The 15,826-nt window shown below is 46.4% G+C and overlaps 1 protein-coding gene across 1 annotated transcript in view; it reads left to right on the top strand.

Moving 5' to 3' along the window:
* Positions 1-606: 606 nt before the first annotated feature.
* Positions 607-15,826, top strand: part of DNASE2B (deoxyribonuclease 2 beta) — a 257,300-nt gene continuing 242,080 nt past the window's right edge. Inside the window, exon 1 of the mRNA XM_078659262.1 lies at positions 607-787. Coding sequence (XP_078515388.1) covers positions 669-787 — 119 coding nt within the window. The 5' untranslated portion in view covers positions 607-668. The remainder of the gene's footprint in view (positions 788-15,826) is intronic.

The raw sequence follows: 15,826 nt of genomic DNA, 5'->3' as shown, positions 1-15,826 counted from the left end.
CTCACAGAACCTGTTTTGTTTCCTTCATGTTGCTATTCTGTGTATTTTATGGAGGGATTAAAGTCTTTTTCATAGCAATATTCAAAAGAACAAAGATACTATACTGGCAGATTGACTGAATTCCCTATTTACCATTCGCAAGTCGTACTCCCCACCAGAGAACACTGGTTAAAATAAATCTCAGCATTGTTCTTAGGTAAATCCTTACTTTTACTTGCGTTTTAAACATGCTCTCTTTCAAAAGTTCAATGGTACCTCAAGAACATCTGTAAGAAGCACACAAGATATCAAATAAAGATAGAAAATACTAACTGCTGTGCGGGTGCATCTGAACTGCAAAACTATGCACGTGGGTGAAACTACATGACAAAGTTCCTTCCTCTTTCTTTATTTATCTGCAGGGGCATTGCAACGTAGTCAAAAAAATGTAAGCAGAGGGAAAATGAAACTTAAGAAGAAGTAGTAATTCAGAAGAAGGAAGTGATGTTGTTTTGTTTCCAGAGACTTTGAAATCAGCTAGTGTTTTCGTGTGTGCTGGTATTTCCCCCACTGTCCCGCGCTCGTCTCATTGATAGCTAGTCGGTCTTTTGATAGTATTGTGTTTGACTCATCCACAGACAGACATCGATGAAAGCACACTGGCTGGGTTCCCTACTCATCATTGCACAATGGTTCCCAAATCTCCATCTTTGTGGATCAGTCTCCTTTTGCTTATTTTATTTTCTGTTGTTTCTCTGCATGCAGCCGATATATCCTGCAGAAACGAAGCTGGCGAACCCGTAGACTGGTGAGTCACTGCAAATAGTTTTGTGATAGCATCAGGGTTCTCCCAAGGAGTTCACTTCGAAAAATCTGCTTCAACAACAAAGTTACTACCGAGGACAATCCTTTCAGAGGGTTTGAGGGGACACACTACAGAGAAACCCTAAGTGAGAATTTGTTAACTGGCACTAGAAGAAGAACTCTTTAAGTGAAACTAGTACACCAGACTGCTTCACAATGAACATGTTTTTTTTTGTTTACCGATTATCTCCCATATTTACCTTACCCGATTCAAATACTCACCGTAACTAGAAACAACTTTTAAGTTACCCTACCCTTCCCACCTGACTTCATCTCTTAAAATATCCCGAACTCTTCCTAACATCCTTAATTCCTAAATTCAAAAGCCTGCTTTTTACCTTCTATTTATGTAAATATGTTTAGTTAAAAATATTTTTCTATTTGGAACCCCGTATTATGAAGTTGACATACACGATGCTAGTGGCCAACTGTTCATCATTTATTACGTACGCCATTGTGAAGGGGATACACAAAATTGTAACGAGGACTAGCTAGTTTTGGGTCTTTTTTCGAAACGATCCATAGTCAATACTGTCTGTAGTTATAATTCGAAAACTATATTTGTTCATCTCAAATTGGTTATTCATTTGCTTTCATGTAGCTGGATGACACATTGTTGGTAACACCACACCTAATAATGATGAATTGCAGATACCATTTTCATGTAATAAAGGTATTGTATTTATGACATATGGATCATTAGTTAGTTTAGTTAGTTTTCTCAGCGCTATCAATTGAGAGCGTAAAATGGGGTACAGGGCGAGGCAGTGTCGGAAGCTAGCATCCTGGTTACACTGTTTTTGTCTGTTGACAGAAGTGATTACACTCTTGTCTAGGGGATTGAAAGCATAGTATAGCATTTGGTTTTCAGCAATTTTCACATTTGTAAGTCAGTAGCTACATATAGGTTTTCGATTAAAGCATTCCAGAGGGGGCAGACTGAGTCTTTAAGACCCAGATTTACCAAGCCCTTGTGTTGGAATTGCGTCACACAAGGTGACGCAAGGCAATGCAAGGGCTTAAATGATATTTACTTAGCCATGCCAAACCAAGCCACCTTGAGTTGCTCAGCTTGGCTTAGTAAATCCAAAGTAACGCAAAGGAGCACAAATCACTGTCTTACGTTACTTTGCATTGGTAAGGCGTTGCATGGGTGGAGTGTAGGTGCTCCCACCCATTAACCCATGGATTTTGGAGCATTCCCACATTTACTAATTGAAGTAAACTTGGGAAAGTGACAAAATGCTACGCCATCCCAGCAGAGGCGTAATGAATAGAAATATGTTTATTTCTCCTTGTTACTTCCTCTTTCTATGTGTGCTGCATTCTGCAAATAAAGAAAGAGGTAGGAAATGTACTAATGTAGTACCAGCCACGTGCATAGTCCTGCAGTTTAAAGGCACCAGCACATCAGCTAGTATTTTCCATTGTTATTTGATATCTAGTGAAATTTGAAATTTTGAATTTGAAATTTTGAAATTTTAACTTTATTGTTTAGTTAATTAAAACCATAACAATTTGATGAATGTCACACAACAGATATAAAATTTATAAATGTATCGCTAAAATGATTGATAAAAAGACTTAATGTTAAAAAATTCAAAGCATTAATTGTTCATGTTGTTTTTATACGTTTCTCAAATGCCTGCAAGAACTTCACCAGCTTGCAGTGTATTCTTGGAGCGGTAGTGTCCAGGCTTCCAATAATGGCTGATCTACATGTTCGTAGTTTCATGGACCGATAACTTTCCTTTAGGTGTGACCGTTTCTTGGATAGCATCTTACAGTGACAAATTATGTGTATTAGATCCTCTTTAGGGCTACCACACAGTCGACAAGAAACATCATCAAGCAGTTTCCAGGCAGGATCATTGGCTCGTGTCGGAAAGTCGCCAAGTCTCAAAGCAATCAGCTTTTTCTAAATAAAAATAGAGTAAGTTGTTTCCAGGTATTGTGCAGCTGTCAATGTCCTATAGCCATTTATCACAGCCCATGAGTGCGAACGATGGGAGAAAATTTCTTTGTCCAAAATTAACGAGTGGAGTTTGGCCACTTTATTTAGGGTCTGTTTTAGTACAACAAATGACAGATTATTATCCCATAAGGTTTTTGAACAGGTTGTCTCCAAAGCTTGCATGAGAAATTGATTTGCTTTGGATTTTTTGGGGGATTTAAACTCTTGCCATAGGTAGGTATTCAGATTGTTATTACTTGCTTTTTGCTTGATCTGATACCACACCTTAATATGAGAATATAGTCTCCCCGATATTTCGTTTTTTATTCCGAATTCAAGTCGCAATTGAGCTGGTGATGTCGTGCGTGGGAGTCGTAATACTTTTTTGTATATTTTAGTTGTCAAGGTGTTTAGTAGGTCGGCGTCCTTTCCGTGCATTGCCACACTTGCATAGGTCAGGGTTGGGAGGATTTTATTTGCCATCACGGTTAGAAGGGGTTTGAGTGATGGCCCTTCCAATTTTTTTGCCAAGGTACTTAGTCCAAATATCAGAGCACCCGCTCTTTGGGACAGATAATTCTTCTGTTCTTTTAGGTTAAGTTTGTCATCTATAAAAAAAAACAAATATTTGTAAGCCGTGACTTTCTCTAATGGTTTTCCTTTTAACCATATATCATGATGCAATCCACGGCGGTTAGTAATCAACATGGTTTTAGTTTTCGAGACGTTTAATGCCAACTTGTTTGCCAACAAGAAATCAGAAAGTTCCAATAATAATCTGGTTAGCCCCACCTTTGTTAGGGTCAAGAGGACAATGTCGTCTGCATAGGCCAAATGAGTGAGCTGTAAATCACCAAGTTTTGGTGGGTGGGCATTGCAGTGGTTCAATTTCGCAGAGAGATCTGATATGAAAAGGTTAAATAAGTGTGGCGCAAGAACCCACCCCTGTTTGAGGCCGATCGTTGTGGGAACTTTTCTCGACAGTCGTGTTCCATCAACAATTTTTACTTGCGATCAAGTATCAGAATAAAATAGCAGCAAACCCCTTAGGATACACTCAGGAATTGTCCATGATCTCAATCACATCAGCTAGTATTTTCCATTGTTATTTGATATCTAGTGTGCTTTCGACAGGTGTTCCAGAGACACCAGTGAGCTTAAGTAAGAGAGCACATTTAAAAATGCAGGCACGGTAAGAATTTACCTACGAACACTGGTGAGATATTTTCTTTTAATCAGTGCTCTCTGGTCATGAGTATCATATGCGAAGGATAAATGGTGAATTCACTGAATCTGCCAGAATGGTATCTTTGTTCTTTTGAATATTACTATGAAAACAAAGCTTCCACAGGAGACTCTCTTGCATTCTGCAGCACACCTAGAAAGAGGAAATGCCTCTGAGGAATGTTTTTGAGCAGGAAGGTGTACCTGTACTTAAGTTAGATTAAAATTAGACCTGATACCCTGGCAGAGGGCCCTTGTGACTGGAAGTACCTGTGAGGGGTTATCTTAGCAAACTGAAACTGCTGTGGAACTAATAAGTCACCAGATCTAGCTGTCCGAGGAAAAAGGATCTATGATTACGTTTAGGACCTAAACCATTAATTTCAAACATTGAGGAAGGGGATGCTACTTTATCTCCCACATGCTCCGTGCCAAAACTCAACTTCCTTTTGTTTCAGATGTTTACAAACTAGTGTGGGGTCTGGTTGAAGAATCTGGAGCAGGCATCGGTGATTGCTGAACCATTCTAATTATACTTCTAGTTCTACATTCTGAGATGTCATTGGTAAAATGCAAAGGCACCTCTAATCCTCATTGGGTCAGCTACAAGTGATTTCTGGTGATCCTGGTGCCTACTGGGGGTTCACTGATCCCGGGTGATTTTGTACCATAAACATTGGCCCTGAGAGATGGGGCATAGTTACAGGCTTCGCTACACTACACTTATAGGCACCTAAAGGATCGGGCAACTTCGGTCATCTGTGCATCGATACTATAGTACCCAGAACGCATTGCGAGCACTCAAGAGTGGTCGGTTGTTGGGGCTATGTTTTTTTAAACTGTTAGGCATGTGCTATTTTAATTAAAAAAAATTGTTAAGAAGTTGCTACCTCAAAGTAGAACTAACATACCAGTATCACCATCTGCATCTGCATATTTTTGAAATATCGCACCAGTAGTATTGGAAATTCTAACTAACTTATTCAATAAATCACTGTCGGAAGCTGAAATCCTGAATCTATGGAAAGCTACCAGGGTTAGGCCTATCCTAAAAAAAAAACACAGCCGACCCTAAACTTTGTCTGAACTATCGGCCTATTTCACTGCTTCCCTATTTCGGAAAAATTTTGGAATCCTTAGTAAACCAACAGCTTGTCACCTATCTAGAGAATCATGGGCTACTGGATCCCTCACAGTCGGGTTTCAGGGTGGCCCATAGCACAGAGACATCATTGGTGGAGGTAACAGATAATGTCAGAATAGCTTTAGACAGGGGTCAGTCAACAATTCTTGTCTTGCTTGACCTCTCCGCTGCCTTTGACACCATCTCCCATAGTACTTTAGTACATCAGCTCTGGAAGATTGGTGTCAGGGGGGTCGCCTTAAAATGTTTTCAAAGCTATCTAACAGACCGTGTTACTACGGTTCAGGTGGGAAACACTGTCTCATGTAGCAGGCCGGTCAAGAAGGGAGTGCCACAGGGCTCCATCCTGAATTCGACTCTTTTAATCTGTACATGACACCACTGGCCGGGGTGATCAGATCATATGGTTTTGATGTTGTGTCATACGCTGACGCCACGCAGATCTTGGTCACCCTTGGCCCAGATCCATCAGAAACTAAACAGTGTTTCAAAAAATGTATGTCCCACATTGACAGGTGGATGAGCTCAAACCATCTCCAACTAAATGGAGATAAGTCTGAGATCATGCTCTTTGGCAAAGCTGGTGAGCATTGGTCTCATGACTGGTGGCCCCTGAACCTTGGCTCCTGACCAATACCCAGACAAACTGTGTGAAATTTAGGCTTCCATATGGACAGTCAATGAAAAATCAGATCAGCCATATAGTTCGCTCATGCTTTGGAGTGATGCGAAATCTTCAAAAGGTTTTCAAATGGATTCCTATGGAGGCCAGGAAACCACTAGTACAGGGCCTGATAATAAATTGCATGGACTATGGAAGTGCCCTGCTGTCCTCGATAAACAAAGGTTATCTGACTAAACTCCAAATCCTGCAGAACACGGCGGCGAGATTGGTTTTTAACCTTCCACCAAGATCTCCATCTGCCCCCTGTCTGAGGTCTCTGCATTGGCTTCCTGTCAGACAGATAGTCCAGTTTAAGACCCTCTGTCTGACTCATAAAAACACGTATGGAAAAGGCCCTGGTTATTGGTCCAAAAAACTACGATGGTACCAGCAGGCAGGTTGCTCAGATCGAGTAATGAATCCCTCCTTACGCCCCTCAGAATCCGTACGGCAAGATATGGAGGAAGGCCTTTTTCCTAACTTGCTCCTGTGTCCTGGAATAACCTCCCTCTTAACCTACCTTCATTTCAGAGCATACCTGTTTTAGAAAAAAACTGAAATTTTGGCTATTTGACAACTAATCAAGTATTTTATCAGAGCCGTCTGCAAGCGCCATGACACTTCCGAGTGATAAGTGCCCTATGCAAAACTCCCTGATTTGATTTGATTTGAATCCAGTAGTCACACTTCACATTTTTCATTGAATGCAATACCGTTCAAAAAGACTGCGATGATAAGAAGCATCCCACCTAACAAATGGGCATATTACTCAATCTCAAATTGCTTTCCTGCACCTACAGTCAGAGAGCCATAAACATATTTAAGGTGTGTTCTCAATCCCAGAGTGTGCCAAGACATTCTGGTTTTCTTTATGAATCATTTTCTGATTGTAATGTTTTACTTAACAGTTATTGAAGTCCTTCGCCATTCATGGAGAACTCCCCTGACTGTACATTCAAGTTATTAAATGTTATGTAATGTGTAAGGATTAACTACTTTTCTTCTGCATCTTGAGAAAGCCAAGTGCTAAAAGGCATCACTTGGTCATTTCAATTGATGTGCACTAGAATGATAGATAAAAATATCCCTATCAACAATTGCCCTGAGACATTTGACTGCCCTCGGACCACTGCAAAAGGTCTCACTGTTAGCATTGCCATTTCCATCATTGTATTCACTGACATATGGAGGAGCGCTCCAGGAACAAAACAGCTCATCTGGGAAGATTCTTTGAAAAGCATGAAGGTGCACGGTAACTAAGCTCTTTGTGCTCGGTTTCCCACAAATTGATTGTCAGCAGTGATGTCTGAATAAATCCCAGGTAGAGCCCACCCTTATGCTTTGTTTTTACTGTTATTTTTTTTAAAAACCTGCACTCACCTCGGTCCACCACAGGCTTTACGCCTGATTGTTGTGGAGGTTGATCTGCAAAATAGAGTCCCCTTGCCTGCCTCACTACCGGTGGGACGAGTAGAGGCGGAGCTTCGACGGTCACGTGACTTAGAGCCCCGTCCTCTACATTGTCAGATGCCTGTTGTCCCACGCAGCAGACGCGCGAGGGTGGATGCACCAAAGGCGCGCCAAGGGCAAGCCCGTCTGCGCCCGTCCATGCCTGACCGGGGCCTGGGGCCAAAACCCCTGATCAAATGATTTCACAAAGACTTACACTTACTCCTGAGCAAATTCAAACTCTCCGCCCTCTTTCTGGAAAAGGCTGCCAAATCTATTCTGCAGACAATATAGCCAATAAAACCTGTCCATGTTGTAAGTTTTCCCCCTCTATTAATCAGCCATATTCCCCTACTGCAACTAATCACACCTCTCATACTCATACTACTGCTCTACCCACAAAGGACCTTGTGTTCCTCAGTCTTAACCGTCATTCACTCCCCAAACACAAGTTAGACATTCTTCTGGACGAACAGCCAGATGCTCTATTCCTCACTGAGACCTGGCTTCACGAGAGCGCCGGTCCTGATATAGCATGATTCAGAAAAGGGGGTGGTGATGAACAGAGTGCCTGAATTAAGCAGACCACTCTTACCCAGTCCAAAGATCAGGGCTTGATCCATCACCGTTTTTTAGCTCACTGCACCATCCCAGCTCAGAACTTGGCTATATGCAAATTAGTCTGTTCCTGTCCCAGTGCATGATGGGAACAGGGCAAACCAAACTACCAAGCCAATTCTTGTACTGGGAAGGAAACAAGCTTCCGGGGACCGGTTTCTGCCATTTCAGGCGTCGTCGGCCCGGCTTGCTTGAATCCTGATGGTGCAATGAGCAAGGGACTCACATCTGAGTATACCCTTCCACGCTTATGGTGGACAAAATGATTCAGAAAAGGGGGTGGTGATGAACAGAGTGCCTGAATTAAGCAGACCACTCTTACCCAGTCCAAAGATCAGGGCTTGATCCATCACCGTTTTTTAGCTCACTGCACCATCCCAGCTCAGAACTTGGCTATATGCAAATTAGTCTGTTCCTGTCCCAGTGCATGATGGGAACAGGGCAAACCAAACTACCAAGCCAATTCTTGTACTGGGAAGGAAACAAGCTTCCGGGGACCGGTTTCTGCCATTTCAGGCGTCGTCGGCCCGGCTTGCTTGAATCCTGATGGTGCAATGAGCAAGGGACTCACATCTGAGTATACCCTTCCACGCTTATGGTGGACAAAATGATTCAGAAAAGGGGGTGGTGATGAACAGAGTGCCTGAATTAAGCAGACCACTCTTACCCAGTCCAAAGATCAGGGCTTGATCCATCACCGTTTTTTAGCTCACTGCACCATCCCAGCTCAGCCCATGATGCACTGGGCCAGGGACAGACTAATTTGCATATAGCCAGGTTCTGAGCTGGGATGGGGCAGTGAGATAAATAACGGTGATGGATCAAGCCCTGATCTTTGGACTGGGTAAGAGTGGTCTGCTTAATTCAGACACTCTGTTCATCACCACCCCCTTTTCTGAATCGTTTTTGGCCACTATAGGTGTGGCAGGGTATACTCAGACATGAGTCCCTTTCTCACTGCTCCATCAGGATTCAAGCAAGCCGGGCCGAAGAGGCTGAAATGCCAGAAACCGGTCCCCGGTAGCTTGTCTCCTTTCTGGTGAAGAATTGGCTTGGTAGTTTGGTCTGCCCTGTTCCCATGATGCACTGGGCCAGGGACAGACTAATTTGCATATAGCCAGGTTCTGAGCTGGGATGGGGCAGTGAGATAAATAACGGTGATGGATCAAGCCCTGATCTTTGGACTGGGTAAGAGTGGTCTGCTTAATTCAGACACTCTGTTCATCACCACCCCCTTTTCTGAATCGTTTTTGGCCACTATAGGTGTGGCAGGGTATACTCAGACATGAGTCCCTTTCTCACTGCTCCATCAGGATTCAAGCAAGCCGGGCCGAAGAGGCTGAAATGCCAGAAACCGGTCCCCGGTAGCTTGTCTCCTTTCTGGTGAAGAATTGGCTTGGTAGTTTGGTCTGCCCTGTTCCCATGATGCACTGGGCCAGGGACAGACTAATTTGCATATAGCCAGGTTCTGAGCTGGGATGGGGCAGTGAGATAAATAACGGTGATGGATCAAGCCCTGATCTTTGGACTGGGTAAGAGTGGTCTGCTTAATTCAGACACTCTGTTCATCACCACCCCCTTTTCTGAATCGTTTTTGGCCACTATAGGTGTGGCAGGGTATACTCAGACATGAGTCCCTTTCTCACTGCTCCATCAGGATTCAAGCAAGCCGGGCCGAAGAGGCTGAAATGCCAGAAACCGGTCCCCGGTAGCTTGTCTCCTTTCTGGTGAAGAATTGGCTTGGTAGTTTGGTCTGCCCTGTTCCCATGATGCACTGGGCCAGGGACAGACTAATTTGCATATAGCCAGGTTCTGAGCTGGGATGGGGCAGTGAGATAAATAACGGTGATGGATCAAGCCCTGATCTTTGGACTGGGTAAGAGTGGTCTGCTTAATTCAGACACTCTGTTCATCACCAACCCCTTTTCTGAATCGTTTTTGGCCACTATAGGTGTGGCAGGGTATACTCAGACATGAGTCCCTTTCTCACTGCTCCATCAGGATTCAAGCAAGCCGGGCCGAAGAGGCTGAAATGCCAGAAACCGGTCCCCGGTAGCTTGTCTCCTTTCTGGTGAAGTATTGGCTTGGTAGTTTGGTCTGCCCTGTTCCCATGATGCACTGGGCCAGGGACAGACTAATTTGCATATAGCCAGGTTCTGAGCTGGGATGGGGCAGTGACATAAATAACGGTGATGGATCAAGCCCTGATCTTTGGACTGGGTAAGAGTGGTCTGCTTAATTCAGACACTCTGTTCATCACCACCCCCTTTTCTGAATCGTTTTTGGCCACTATAGGTGTGGCAGGGTATACTCAGACATGAGTCCCTTTCTCACTGCTCCATCAGGATTCAAGCAAGCCGGGCCGAAGAGGCTGAAATGCCAGAAACCGGTCCCCGGTAGCTTGTCTCCTTTCTGGTGAAGAATTGGCTTGGTAGTTTGGTCTGCCCTGTTCCCATGATGCACTGGGCCAGGGACAGACTAATTTGCATATAGCCAGGTTCTGAGCTGGGATGGGGCAGTGAGATAAATAACGGTGATGGATCAAGCCCTGATCTTTGGACTGGGTAAGAGTGGTCTGCTTAATTCAGACACTCTGTTCATCACCACCCCCTTTTCTGAATCGTTTTTGGCCACTATAGGTGTGGCAGGGTATACTCAGACATGAGTCCCTTTCTCACTGCTCCATCAGGATTCAAGCAAGCCGGGCCGAAGAGGCTGAAATGCCAGAAACCGGTCCCCGGTAGCTTGTCTCCTTTCTGGTGAAGAATTGGCTTGGTAGTTTGGTCTGCCCTGTTCCCATGATGCACTGGGCCAGGGACAGACTAATTTGCATATAGCCAGGTTCTGAGCTGGGATGGGGCAGTGAGATAAATAACGGTGATGGATCAAGCCCTGATCTTTGGACTGGGTAAGAGTGGTCTGCTTAATTCAGACACTCTGTTCATCACCACCCCCTTTTCTGAATCGTTTTTGGCCACTATAGGTGTGGCAGGGTATACTCAGACATGAGTCCCTTTCTCACTGCTCCATCAGGATTCAAGCAAGCCGGGCCGAAGAGGCTGAAATGCCAGAAACCGGTCCCCGGTAGCTTGTCTCCTTTCTGGTGAAGAATTGGCTTGGTAGTTTGGTCTGCCCTGTTCCCATGATGCACTGGGCCAGGGACAGACTAATTTGCATATAGCCAGGTTCTGAGCTGGGATGGGGCAGTGAGATAAATAACGGTGATGGATCAAGCCCTGATCTTTGGACTGGGTAAGAGTGGTCTGCTTAATTCAGACACTTTGTTCATCACCACCCCCTTTTCTGAATCGTTTTTGGCCACTATAGGTGTGGCAGGGTATACTCAGACATGAGTCCCTTTCTCACTGCTCCATCAGGATTCAAGCAAGCCGGGCCGAAGAGGCTGAAATGCCAGAAACCGGTCCCCGGTAGCTTGTCTCCTTTCTGGTGAAGAATTGGCTTGGTAGTTTGGTCTGCCCTGTTCCCATGATGCACTGGGCCAGGGACAGACTAATTTGCATATAGCCAGGTTCTGAGCTGGGATGGGGCAGTGAGATAAATAACGGTGATGGATCAAGCCCTGATCTTTGGACTGGGTAAGAGTGGTCTGCTTAATTCAGACACTCTGTTCATCACCACCCCCTTTTCTGAATCGTTTTTGGCCACTATAGGTGTGGCAGGGTATACTCAGACATGAGTCCCTTTCTCACTGCTCCATCAGGATTCAAGCAAGCCGGGCCGAAGAGGCTGAAATGCCAGAAACCGGTCCCCGGTAGCTTGTCTCCTTTCTGGTGAAGAATTGGCTTGGTAGTTTGGTCTGCCCTGTTCCCATGATGCACTGGGCCAGGGACAGACTAATTTGCATATAGCCAGGTTCTGAGCTGGGATGGGGCAGTGAGATAAATAACGGTGATGGATCAAGCCCTGATCTTTGGACTGGGTAAGAGTGGTCTGCTTAATTCAGACACTCTGTTCATCACCACCCCCCTCCCCCTTTTCTGAATCGGTCCTGATATAGCTGCAGCATTACCACCAAATTATGCTGTAGTCTGATTAGACAGAGTCTCCAAATTGGGAGGGGGCATAGCTATTATTTTTAAATTTGTCTTCAATGCAGATTTGATCCTATAGACATTCCGAACTGTGAAGCCGCACTTTTTAAGCTTGCTTTAAACCCCAACTTCAAGCTCACTGGTTTGCTTATTTACCGCCCACCTGGACACCCCACACCTTGGACTACCTCGTTCCCTAGTCTTATTACTCCTCTACTCTTAAACTCCAAAAATGTCACGCTCTTAGGAGACCTTAATTTAAAACTGGACGATCTGTCCATTTCTACGTGCAACAACTTCATTGCTAATTCAGCTGCATAGTATCGTTGCTTCAATGCCAATAAGGCGTGTTCCGCATTATTAGTTCTATGAGCCTGTAACTGACCATGGAGCATGGCCAGGCGTTGCTTATTAAGAGCTTATTAAGAGCTAGGGGATGTTCCTGATCTAGTTTTTCCAGCGCTTTGATGTCCCTGGATAAATTGTCCTCAAACAAACAAGCCTCCTGAGCCCAGGCTATCGCAATTGAGGTGATACAACCCTGAATCGTGGCTTTAAAGGCATCCCAAACAATGGAAAGGTGGTTCCGGTAGATCAGTGGGCGACAAATAGGACAAGATAGATTTGCGGATCTCGGTCACATCTGCTGGATCCCGGAGGACATGGGGGGTAGTCTCCATCAAGGGGGGTGTCATGAGTGAGGGGTGCGATCATGGAACAGAAGCTTCTCATATGCGTGGTCCGGATGGAGATGTCGGACATAAAAGCAGAGGGAACGTTGTCTACCGGGGAATGGGGAACAAATAGATAGTCAATTCTGGAGTAGGAGCAATGGACATGTGAGTAATAGGAATAGTCTCATGTAGCTGGGGAGTGGTAACGCCAGATATCTAGCAGTCCCAAATCAATGAACAGTTTTTAGGTCTCGTCCTTTACCATTCCGAAGGAATGGGAAATGGCGAGAATTCAAGTGCTCGAACTGATTGTCAAACCACCGCATTTTTTCGTGGCGTTTTCTTCGAGTGCACGTACAGGCACGCGCTTTTGGCCCATACACTTTCATGGCCATCTGTTCCTCAATGTCCCTCCCACCCTTCGTTTGATCTTGCCGCGAGTTCAGGCTAATGGCCCTCCCCCCTCCCCCAGCACAGAGCGCGCATCCCGGCCGCACAGCACATCAAAGGGCTTCTCCCAGCGTGTGCTGTGCGGCTTCTCCTCCCCTAATTATGTGGCCGGCAGTACTTGTGTTTCCCGGCCGCTTCCCGGCCGCTCTTGTATTTAATGAGCAGCAGCAGCATTTCTCCTGCGCCAGGCCACATCAAAGGCTCTGTGCCACTTTCACCCACACAGCAACACTTACAGACACGCAACGCCACTCACACCCACGCAAGCCCACTATCATCCACGCAACGCCACTCACACACGCAACGCCACTCACACACGCAACGCCACTCACGCACGCAACGCCACTCACACACGCAACGCCACTCACACACGCAACGCAACTCATCCACGCAACCCCACTCATCCACGCAACCCCACTCATCCACGCAACCCCACTCACACACGCAACGCCACTCACACACGCAACGCCACTCACACATGCAACACAACTCACCCACGCAACGCCACTCATCCACGCAACGCCACTCACACACGCAACGCCACTCACACACGCAACACAACTCACCCACGCAACGCCACTCACACACGCAATGCCACTCACACACGCAACGCCACTCACACACGCAACGCCACTCACACATGCAACGCCACTCACACACGCAACGCCACTCACACACGCAACGCCACTCACACACGCAACGCCACTCACACACGCAACGCCACTCACACACGCAACGCCACTCACACACGCAACGCCACTCACACACACAACGCCACTCACACACGCAATGCCACTCACACACGCAACGCCACTCACCCACGCAACCCCACTCACCCACGCAACCCCACTCACCCACGCAACCCCACTCACCCACGCAACGCCACTCACACACGCAACGCCACTCACACACGCAACACAACTCACCCACGCAACGCCACTCATCCACGCAACGCCACTTACACACGCAACGCCACTCACACACGCAACACCAATCACCCACGCAACGCCACTCACCCACGCAACGCCACTCACCCACGCAACGCCACTCACACACGCAACGCCACTCACACACGCAACGCCACTCACACACGCAACGCCACTCACCCACGCAACCCCACTCACCCACGCAACCCCACTCACCCACGCAACCCCACTCACACACGCAACGGCACTTACACACGCAACACCACTCACCCACGCAACGCCACTCATCCACGCAACGCCACTCACACACGCAATGCCACTCACACACGCAACGCCACTCACACACGCAACGCCACTCACACACGCAACGCCACTCACACACGCAACGCCATTCACACACGCAATGCCACTCACACACGCAATGCCACTCACACACGCAACGCCACTCACACACGCAACGCCACTCACACACACAACGCCACTCACACACGCAACGCCACTCACACACGCAACGCCACTCACACACGCAACGCCACTCACCCACGCAACGCCACTCACCCACGCAACCCCACTCACACATTGTGGGTGCAGATTGTGGGTGCAGATTGTGGGTGCAGATTCAGAGTGCAGATTCAGAGTGCAGATTCAGAGTGCAGATTGTGGGTGCAGATTGTGGGTGCAGATTGTGGGTGCAGATTGTGGGTGCAGATTGTGGGTGCAGATTCAGAGTGCAGATTGTGGGTGCAGATTGTGGGTGCAGATTGTGGGTGCAGATTGTGGGTGCAGATTCAGGGTGCAGATTGTGGGTGCAGATTGTGGGTGCAGATTGTGGGTGCAGATTGTGGGTGCAGATTCAGAGTGCAGATTGTGGGTGCAGATTCAGAGTGCAGATTGTGGGTGCAGATTGTGGGTGCAGATTGTGGGTGCAGATTCAGAGTGCAGATTGTGGGTGCAGATTCAGAGTGCAGATTGTGGGTGCAGATTGTGGGTGCAGATTGTGGGTGCAGATTGTGGGTGCAGATTGCGGGTGCAGATTGAGGGTGCAGATTCTGGGTGCAGATTGTGGGTGCAGATTGTGGGTGCAGATTGTGGGTGCAGATTCAGGGTGCAGATTGTGGGTGCAGATTGTGGGTGCAGATTGTGGGTGCAGATTGTGGAGATTCAGAGAAAACTCAGCAGCACCACCACCATTGCAATGCAATAGGTCTCGTTTTAACGCAAATTTAAGCTATACGCCTTGTAAATGACAAAGCCTTTTATTTATGTTCCAAAAACCAGAACGCAAAAATAAAGGGCATTATCATTTACAATGCTAATAGTTCAGACTCGCGTTATTGCGAGACCTATTGCATTTCCAATGCTTGTTTCAAATAGGCAGACATGGCCCCAGCCTCATGAAATGTGCCTGTCCTATGGTCTAGTCCTGCTTCCCATACCAAATTGAAATCACCCCCAATATGAGCTGATGATCGTCATGTGTGATCTGTTCCCATAGGAGTTCCCTGATAAAGAGATCCTGTGCGTGGTTAGGGGCATAGATATTGATGAGAGTGAAAGTCACAACCAGGACCACTAGTTTGAGGAATCTGCCATCTTTACCAAGAATCACCCTGGCAGCTCCCTGTTGGATGCCCGCTCTACAGAGAATAGCCACCCCAGCTGTTTTTTGTAGGTGCAGATGCCCAGCATTGGAAGGGATATTTAGGGTGAGCTATACAGAAAGAGTCTGCCTTTAAGAGGTGCGTCTCTTGTAGGAAGATAATGTCTGGGTTCTGCTGTAACAGATAGCGCCAAATCTGACGACGTTTGCTAGGAGAGTTAAGACCCT

Source organism: Lissotriton helveticus, chromosome 1_1, assembly GCF_964261635.1.
Source record: "Lissotriton helveticus chromosome 1_1, aLisHel1.1, whole genome shotgun sequence".
Lineage (NCBI taxonomy): Eukaryota > Metazoa > Chordata > Amphibia > Caudata > Salamandridae > Lissotriton > Lissotriton helveticus.
Note: the sequence above shows the minus strand (reverse complement) of the source record. Positions and strands in the feature narration are given on the sequence as shown.